Source organism: Coptis chinensis, chromosome 7, assembly GCF_015680905.1.
Source record: "Coptis chinensis isolate HL-2020 chromosome 7, ASM1568090v1, whole genome shotgun sequence".
In the NCBI taxonomy this organism is placed as follows: Eukaryota; Viridiplantae; Streptophyta; class Magnoliopsida; order Ranunculales; family Ranunculaceae; genus Coptis; species Coptis chinensis.
In genome coordinates, this window is record NC_141462.1 from 28,846,478 (window position 1) to 28,856,666 (window position 10,189).

General features: G+C 39.7%; 1 protein-coding gene across 1 annotated transcript; it reads right to left on the reverse strand.

The window, feature by feature from the left end:
• Positions 1–362: 362 nt before the first annotated feature.
• Positions 363–5,581, reverse strand: ATCSLA09 (Nucleotide-diphospho-sugar transferases superfamily protein). The gene is made up of 9 exons (XM_086571433.1): positions 4,714–5,581; positions 4,515–4,613; positions 4,174–4,426; positions 3,160–3,270; positions 2,921–3,057; positions 1,932–2,045; positions 1,632–1,831; positions 1,311–1,502; positions 363–988 (listed from the first exon to the last, which is right to left on the reverse strand). The coding sequence occupies exons 1-9, from the start codon at positions 5,050–5,052 to the stop codon at positions 826–828; spliced, it is 1,608 nt and encodes a 535-aa protein (XP_086427559.1). The 5' UTR covers positions 5,053–5,581; the 3' UTR covers positions 363–825.
• Between the last annotated feature and the right edge of the window lie 4,608 nt (positions 5,582–10,189).

Genomic DNA, 10,189 nt, shown 5'->3' on the forward strand with positions numbered 1-10,189 from the left:
TATCATAATATATTATTTATATTTCTATTTGAAATATAATGGTAAATATTAAATAAAATTGTTACATACACAAAATATTGCAAAATATTCCCAAATGTCACAAATATCATCAAAATATCACCGATATTTACACTCGTATATATCTCTAAACATATCGTGATATTTATATATCTTTCACTGAAATCTAAATAGATATTGAAAAATATCACGATATTTTATACTATGAGACCAACTACTCTCCTTAGTCTAATCTTTTAATCAATATATACCATTCCCTTTATTTGAAAGATTCGGCGATCAAGTTGAGAGCTGTTACATAGAACAAGCTAAAAGAGACAGATATGGATTGTGAAGACCATAGATAGGAAAAATGAATTCAAATTTAGCCGACTTGCAATCAGCTTATTCCTTCAACATAATGTAACTACAAATCCACACTTACAAACAATCAAATGAAAATGTTTCACAGCAATCTATTGGGGACAAAACCTATATGCTGATTCCATGCTTGTTCATGTGTTTCCTTCTCTTTTGTATAATTCATTCACATAGCAGTATTGTACCCTTTTCTGTTTTCTCTCTTAATTTATGTAATCCCTGGCTTCTTGAGTATTCACAAGAGAACTCTTCGGGTGCGTGAGACGAGCAATTCCCCTCAGCGTAAAAGAATGACCAGCCCTTTCTTCTTACAAGCTAACATAGCAGTAATTGCAATAAAATTGTTGCAAAGAAACCCTTATATAGGTTGTTGAAGATATAAGATATGGACAAGGACAAGGACAAGGTGCGAGGAATTTTTTGATCAATTGGCAACCACGAGTTCCTCTAAGAGTTCGGGACGAAAGTTCCAACATATCCAAAGCCCATTATGAAGAATGCAATGGCTTGTAAGTAAAGGTAGATGAAGTAATGGTTCTTCCCAAAGGCAACATCATAACATGCACAAAAGAAAAGGTAGGCTCCGACGCCAAGCTCCAACACGTGAAGTCTGTTGATATTTAACAATGGAACAGGGGATATGGTCAGATTTGTCTCCGCCAGATAATGGGCTCATGACATGCATTGTGGAGGTAATGTGCATTAGAGGAAAAATACTTGTGTACCTCAAATACAACTGAAGTACACTGATCATGTGGAAAATCAAAATATAGGTAATTTGTTGTGTGTAATCCGTAAAGATGAAATCATCATGTTTATGTGATCCGATGTTGGAAAGGTAACATAAAAAGATATAGGTGATGTAATTAGAAAAAACAGAACATAACCACCATTGTGCCGGGTAAGTGTTAAATCCAATCGATATGTATTACCTTTCTCCAATCCTAAGTCGAGATTTCTTAGGTGCCTTGGTGGCTTTTATCTTGGAAGCGTCTCCCAGTTTCTCAGTGACAACCCATTCGTTTACCCTCCCGGCTTCCAAAAGACCTATAAAGGTTGCTTTTGTCCGGTGCAAGGACATAACATTCTCAAACAGAATCCAAAACACTAACAGGTGGAGGGACCTGCAATATTAGGTAAAAAAACACAACTAAGGGCCAAAAACCAGTTTACTAGTCAAATTCAGTGATTCTTTACAATCAAATTTCAGAGACATTTTAATTAGAGGTAGGAAGAATTGAATAACAACAAACCTTGGGGTTCCTACGGCATTAAGAAGGGTGATGATACAGGGAATGTACACAGCGCCCCACTTTGGGATCTCAACTTCAGGAATAAAAACAGTCGTGGGAATCACTACACAGTAGAAAACAAAGGTGACAATGTGGGCTACAATCTTTCGAACAAAGAAGAAACTGTATATGACGTATAGCTTCTTCCACAAGGTAACTTTCTGCAATGAAGTCATTAAAAGAGAAATTAAACAAACCTCAAACATCAGATTAATGTAGATAGAAGAATGAGATAACGCAGAGGCTCAGCTAGACACTGACCTTATTCCTCCAAATTTCCATCACCATTTTCCTGAACAAATTAGCAGGACCACAAGACCAGCGATGCTGCTGATAACGATATGCCTTTAAAGTACTTGGCAGTTCATTTTTAACCTAAAATATAAGCACGGATGAAGTGTGAATTTCAGCATCGAGCTAGCCAATGGAAGAATTAAGAATAATGATTTCAGCAAAAGCAGCGGGACGGACTACTAGCTCGATCTAGAGAGTCTAGTAAGAACTAGTCTTGCTCCAAAACCATGTTATAATAAAGATGCCTATCTACTGCGCCTGGCTAAGAGCCTGCTGCCTTGAAATAATAAAGAGTACAAAACATTCTTCGCACCAAACTAATCTACATAAAAAAATACTCCTATTTGTCACACAATTGCGATTTCCATTGGTTTAAACAAGTTCTCTAGTAAATAATATTCATTTGTATACTTATATCTTCACTGTTCACTGACCTCCATACTTGGCCACACCTATTCCAAATTAGAAGAACCCAAAGTCCCAAATCCAAACACCAAAGCAGAGTTGGGGAAATGGGCTGTGAACTATGTCGTAATATGAGGAGCAAATTCGCTCCTTATTTTGCTTAATTAGGAGCCAACACTCTTCAAAGCATGTGTACAATATCCTCCATACTGGGCAAGGATCCATGTGTGTCTCAAGAACATTTTATAAAGGCTTCTCCAGGGACTTGCAAATAATACAGTAGTAGGGTGGTTAGTGCTCAGGAGATCACTTGGGTCATAACCTGCCTTGCTAATTGCTATGGAGCAAGCTTGCTTTACTGTGCTTAAGTCATAGGGTCTGCAATTACTTGCAAATTCTTTTTGATGATAAGACATTTCTGTCAACTAATAAAAACAAATTTCTAATCTCCATTTTAAGATCTTTCTCAAAATGTGGTAAATGCCAGATGTAGACATGCAGTGACAATTGAGGGACTCGGAAACTAAATAATAACCAATGACTACATTTACCTTGAGACCACCAACATAAACAAACTTCCATCCTTTAAGAGTTGCACGTACAGCCAAATCCATGTCTTCTACAGTTGTCCTATCTTTCCATCCCCCTGCTTCATTTATGGCCGAAATTCTCCACACACCAGCCGTACCTTCATTATCATTAAAACCACCACTGTCACTTTGTCAGAATAAAAACACACAAGAAAACAAAAAAAAGAGTAGCAACCAACTTAACCAAAGACAGGTTTTACCGTTGAAACCGAAAAAAGCATAAGTTGAAGACCCAACTTCTTGCTCCACTGTAAAATGGTAGTCCAATGACATTTCTTGCATTCTTGTCATCAAACACTCATCTGAGTTCACTGCAATGCCACGCCAGAATCCACGTCAGCAAAAACGTAAAAACACATGAGACAAGAAAATTTAGTGTCGGTGGTTCAATAAGTATGGTCCCACACACTCGCAGTACTGAAAGCACATGGGCTGCTGCCCAACATTTTTAATGACATGAACTACCCTTCAACTACACACATATAAGTTGGAACATGCCCATTAATAAGCCATTTTGAGGTACCCGGGTACTTTTTGAGACACATCATCTGTTGCAATGAGGCTAAGACCTTTGTATTACGGAAATGGACCATCCTAATTTTCCGCTAGAATCAGACTTGTTAAATGACCAGTAAATGATTCATTTCGAGCACGTGAGCTAAAGTGTTTCAATAAACATAGACCAATTAAGGACTTGGACCTTCTTAGGCAAACAATTTGGAGGTGACAAAAATAATTACATCCATAATTAGGGAGTTGTCAATTGACTTTTAAAGTGGGGACAACTGGTCAACGCAAAAACTACTTCAGCCTTTTTCTTTACAGCGAGAATCTAGGCACTAAGAATAAGGACAAGACTTCTGACTTTCTAGTTTCTAGTTTCTACTACAACCTTTAGGGTATTTCGGTCAAATCAATTCTAACTGCCATTGGAAATAGCAAACACGTGTAGCAGCTTGAGTTAAGTTGGGGTAAGTACGAGTGGGTCCAAAGAGTCGACTGTGTACGATTACAATCCAAAACGCCAGAGTGTATGGGACCAAAGTCTCTCACCCGTAATCTACGGTCCCTATGGGCCCGCTTAATCACTCTCCTCGTGATACACAACAAATCTCGCTAACACGCGACAAAAAGAAAAAAGAAAAAAAAAAAGCACACCACCGACACTTTCAGTAAAAGTTTTACTGGGAAAAACATGTGCTGAAAATTTTTACCAAATTTCCAACGAGCTTGAACGAGACCAATTTCTGGATTGTGAACGAGAAATGGAATAGTTCTCCATAAGTAATCAGGTTCAGGTTGGAAATCTGCGTCGAAAATGGCTACGTAGTCACATAATTTCACATAGCTGTGTTTCAATCCTTCTTTAAGTGCTCCTGCTTTGTATCCATTTCTATTGTTACGAATTTCGTACTTGATGTTTATTCCTTTACTTGCCCATCTTTGACATTCAAGTTCCACTAAATCCTGCAAAATAATGTACATAAATATATATACAAAATCAGATCTTATTCAAAGAAAAATATTAGGGGGTGTATGGATTGAATGTGAGAACCTTGATGATTGGATCAGTGGAATCATCAAGAACTTGAATTATAATTCTATCAGAAGGCCAAGAAAGACCACATGCAGCACCAATTGAAAGACTGTAAACCTGCATTAATTCCACAAGCAAAAAACACTAAGCAAAGTGCAAAAAATAGACTAGTGCAATGAAAATGAAGGATTATAAGAAGAAAGGGAGTAGTACTTACTTCTCTTTCATTGTACATTGGGATTTGAATAAGAACCATAGGATAAGAAGAATTGCCCAACTCAATATCATCTCTTATAGGTTCCCATTTATAACGCTTTTCTGGTTTTCTTCCAAAGAGCTTAAGAACTACTATAACTACTCCCATATAAACTCTTTCAATGAATAGCATGATTGACATTGCTAGACATAGAACTAGTAAGAGTTTCAGTAATGGAACAATTAATGGTGTTTTGATCTGATACCAAATGTACCCAAGTTGTTCTGTTATATCATCACTACTTGTTCCTTGAAATGATTCTGGAAGAAGAGTTGCTGTTGTTGATGTAAACCGATCCATTAGAAGAAGTTGAAGAAGAGTGAGTGTGTTGTTGTAAAAAGAGAGAGATTAGATCTGCATGGATTTAAAGAGAGCGACTTTGCGAAAACAACAAGAATCTTCCCACACTCTTTCTTTCTTTCTTTCTTTCTTTCTTCACTTGTGAAATTTTTTGCTTGTGAATTACGCCAAAAACAATGCGGTTTGAGCTGGATTGTGTGTCAGTCACTTGCTCAAAATAAACTTCTTCACCTCCACTATAGAATTAGACCCACAACAAAACACTCACTTCAGATCTCTCTTCTTTTTCTCAATCTTCAAAACCCAGTAAGGAGTATTAGCAAAAGACGAACAGCCAAGCTCAAAATATCACTCTTTTTTATCTATGCTCTTTTCCTTCTTCAATGCTGGAAAGCCATGACTCTGTTTCTCTAAAAAAAACAGAGCAGGTGGAAGAGAGAGAGGAGAGAGTGTGTGTGTGTGTTATTTCTCTTCCCACCTCTTAATTTCTCTGCTTCTATTTATCTCACTTGCTCTCTCTCAGTGTTGTGTTTCTTCTTAAAGTAAAGGTTGTGCTTAAAACAACTGTTCCAACTACAAGTGTGGGGCAACAAACAAGTAAGGTAATTAATCTAAAAAATGGGGAAAAAGATAAAACAGAGAACCAGAAACCTTCAGATCAGAAGTCAGAACAGCACTTCCGACCAATGTAGGTCCCTTTCCAATTAAATATGTTTTGACCTTGTGTAGGATTTTATGTAATTGCAATTGCTATAAGCTTGATTAAGTGTAATGAATGTTATTCATGTATGAACATAAAGAAATTACTTTTCTAAGTATTTTTTCAATTTATCTTAAATTTCCACATAATATTTTGTCCACGTAACCTGGCTGAAAATGCCAAAAACCTTACTTATTTAGCCAACATTTGGTATATATGAGTAGTTTTATCGAAATTCTTTGGAGAACGATGTTTCTTTTCAAACACAAACACATTGAAGTATTTTGGTCTAAGTGGAGTAGCGGATGAACTCGTTTACGGATTATTAGCTTCCTATTATCCATAGTTCGTGATTTCAACCGAATTCTCGGAATTCCATAGAATATTTTGGTTTTCAAGAAATTTGAAATTCCATATCAAGAGTCGAAAAAACATAAATTTTGAAATGCATTCGGAATAAAGCCCGGAATTCCGGAAATCTTGAACTATGCCCTTTCCATTATCTGCAGATTTCATTAGTTTGAATAACAATTAGTTTGAGTAACAATTTAGTACACCGTTGAACGCCTTAGGGCGATTCCGTTGTTTTGAAGCACAGAGCTCATTAATTCGGCATTTCTTACGTGTTGCACTATTTTTATTTTCCTTATACAAAGTATACCTAAATTACTTTTATTAAATTAATTTTCAAAATAAATTTATAACTCAGTCCTTTCTAAAGTACTGCAATGTACAAACCTAAATTGATGAAATATATGGTATGCAAGTTGCAAAAAAAGTATTGTGAACTGTGAGGGAGTAATATTCACATCAAATGAATATCGCACGTGTGTCCAGCATATACAGACTACCAACCGACCTCATATTCTCGTTCTCAGAGCTCGATTCATAGTGACTTGACTCAGGCAAGAAACTGATTCAACTCGCATCCACAACGATATCACCACCAATTGATCTCACATACTCGTCCTGCGAGCTCGCTTCTAAGTGACTCGAATCGAGTAAACGATCTCACCCCGAATCGACCTCCATAACACTCAATCCTCTCGTCCACAACAGCTCGTAACATATATCCTTACTACAGCCATCAAGACCGAGACTTCAGGCATGTTTAACAATAAATGTCCTTGACTCGCCATCAAGGCTCGCAAGTGACTTGAAGACCTGGATCTGACCTGACACAGGAAAGCAAGAGGCGCGGGCACCTTGCCTATATAAAGAGGATGAGGAACTACGCCTGACCTGATTTAAGTCTCACTCTAGTAGAGAGAACTTGATACGTAGGCAATTCGTCCTTATGAACTCGGTCAATTCAATCCCTCAAACACCTTTCTCCCCATAGATTGCCTACATCAGTAAGGTTAACGAAACTTAACATTTACATTGGCGCCGTCTGTGGCTCGATTTCTTGAGTTCACAACCCTTCAAACAAAAAACCTTCAATCAAATCTCAAGCCCACGAAACATGGAAAGCCTCTTGGACCAACTGAAGAGTATGGCCACCCAGATGGAAGCCATGAAAGGTAGCATCACCCTGCTCCGGCAGGAGAACACAACACTAAAAACCCAGGTCAAGTTCCATAACCCGAATGGAATCACCGCTGAGGATGGAATTAACGAGGTCAACCAACAAATCAACCACCTCTCCCAGCGGATCGAACAAAGCACTGGCAAAAAGGATGCCACTCAGGTTGTCCAGAAGATGCTGAAGACGTATTGAGCGTCCCCCTTCATGCTCGAGGTACTCAATAAACCCCAAGATTTCATTCAGCCTCAGTTCGCAATGTACGATGGCAACACGTGCCCTGGTCAGCATGTAGCTCGCTACATTCATAGCCTTGCACTCTACAGTGCGTAGGAGTTCAACCACCTATAGTGCCGCTTGTTTCCATGGACAATAGCTCTGTCTTGAAATGTCCCAGGAAGGTGTGAATTGGTTCATCACTCTTCTGAGACAACTAGAAGAGTGAATTGAGGTCGGCTGTCTTACGTCTGTTGTGGACATACTGGCTGGTGAACTGGTCAGTTAGTTTTTCGAAGCTGTCGATTGAGTTCAGTCCCAGCAAGTAGAACCAATCGAGAGCTTTATCTTTTAAGCTTGATGGAAACAAGCGGCATTCAAGGAGCTGTTTGCCACAGTGGACTTCACCAACGCGATCAGGAAGAACATTGATCTGTCCAGGTCGCCCATGAAGGAACACCCTGAAACACTGGCTTAACTATACGCACGTGTAGACTGTACATCAAGCTTGCAGAAGGCCTCGAAAAAGAAAGACTGAAGGTAGCAGGTGAGGTTGTTGCGATCTTAGATAGCACCCCATCTTCTAAGAAGCGACCCAGGAAACAAGGTCAACAGACTAGCACCTGAACCCAAACCAAAAGAGAGTTCGCGGTGCTTACAAGATCTCCAAGCTACATTATGGAGAAAATAAAAACAGCAATCTATTACCGACCTGAGGTAAAATGGCTAGAAGACACACCAGGAAAGCCATACTACGCTTTCCATAAAGCAAAATCTCATGAGACCAACGAATGTTGCGGGCTCAAGCACTACCTCCAAGACCTCATTGAGGCATGTCATATCAAGCACTATACTGATATAGCCGATGGCGACCTACGCCATAAGCTCATGGCTCACAGAGAGCGAAGCCGAACTCCACCATGCAACCACAACCGAGATCGCTCCCGTGCTCGAGGACGCTCAGTAGATCGATCTCGTCATGATCATCGCCAACACTCATCTGACAGAGATAACAACAGAACGATCAACATGATCACCTTCCAAGATGACTTTGTTACATCCACAAGGGAGAAAAAGAGACGGGTAGGCGCCCTACAAGAAGTCTACCAGTTCTCCTCACAAGTGGCTCCTGCCCCACACACCACTGGCCGCAACTCAGGAGATATCACTTTCACTGAAGCCGACCTCAACAAGGTGTGGCTCTCGCATAATGACGCTCTGGTTGTCCATGTCAAAATTAGTGACTGGATAGTAAAGCGCGTTTTGATCGACCCAGGCAGCTCATACGATATTTTGTTCTACCAGAGTATCAAGGAGATGAACATGTTCAAGTAAGTTATGATTGATCCAATAGCTCCCCTCTATGGCTTTAATGAATCTCGAGCTGACCCAATTGGAGACATAATTCTACCTGTCTTAGTCGGATCACGCGAAGATAAAGTCAGCATCAACACGTGCTTCAACATTCTGGATGTCAACTCATCTTATACTACTATTTTAGGACACCGTTGGATCCACAAGATGCAAGCAGTGCCATCAACACTCCATCAGGTTTTACGCTTCTCTAGCCCCAGAGGCATGATGGAGCTCAGAAACAACCAGCTCGATGCCCACAATTGCAATCAGATCCTCTCAGTCAACAAGCCTGCTGGGGCTTCACTCAAAAACAATAGAGAGATCGCCAAAACCAAACTGGTAGAAGACTTCATCTCTGAGGTCAAGACCTTGACCAAGACCCCCCGCAGCGAACTCGCAAAGGAGAACACTGGGGGCTCGGTCAAAAACGTCCCTCCAGAAGTCCAGACCCCAGAGGTGGCCCCACCCCTTCAGATCAAAGAGACACTGCAAGAGACCAAGACCCCAGAGGTCGGCTTGTAATATCAACTCATTCAAACAAAATAATATTACCTTTCGCCGATTTAAAAGTCGATTGAAGGAAAAGGTCAACCTAGAAACTGAAGATGACCCCAAGTTCGTTTTTTTTTTTATGTAAAACTCATTTATATTAGCTAACATTGATCATACTCTTAAGGCACAACTTGTAAGCTTTTTATCATTAAATAAAAATATTTTTGATTGGTCGTATATCGATGTGCCTGGAATTGATCCCAATATCGCATGTCATAAGTTAAATGTTAACTCCAATGCTAAACCAGTTTGCCAACGACCTCGAAAGTTATCCCTTAGATTTCAAAAAGCAATCAATGAAGAGGTCGAAAATCTCAAAAAAGTTGGCTTCATTAGGAAGGTCGATTACCCTGAATGGGTCGCTAACATAGTAGCAGTCCCAAAGAAGAATGACACAGTTCACATTTGAGTGGACTTTACCAACCTAAATCAAGAAACTCCTAATAAGGATAGCTTCTCCTTACCAAGAATCGACCAACTTGTGGACCAGACTTGTGACCACGAGCTCTTGTCATTCATGGATGCCTACAATGGCTACAACCAAATCCTACTAACAGAAGAAGACCAAGAGAAAACTTCATTCGTAACAGAGCAAGGGATTTACTATTACAACATCCTACCGTTTGGCCTCAAGAACGCTGGAGAGACCTACCAGTGACTCATCACCGATATGTTCCAAGACATGTTAGGTGACACCATGGAAGTCTACATAGACGACATGGTCGTCAAAAGCAAGAAAGTTGGAGATCACTTAGATCACCTCGCACAAGCGTTTTCCAGACTTCGAC

Bases quoted from the DNA above. Each gene is read 5' to 3' on its own strand.
- ATCSLA09 (XM_086571433.1), bottom strand. From the start codon at position 5,052: ATGGATCGGTTTACATCAACAACAGCAACTCTTCTTCCAGAATCATTT. The intron at 2,046-2,920 runs GTAAATGTAGTC...CTTATATTTTAG, and splicing joins TTTATGTTGGTGGTCTCAAG to GTTAAAAATGAACTGCCAAG. The intron at 989-1,310 runs GTAATACATATC...AAATATCAACAG, and splicing joins CGACTTAGGATTGGAGAAAG to ACTTCACGTGTTGGAGCTTG.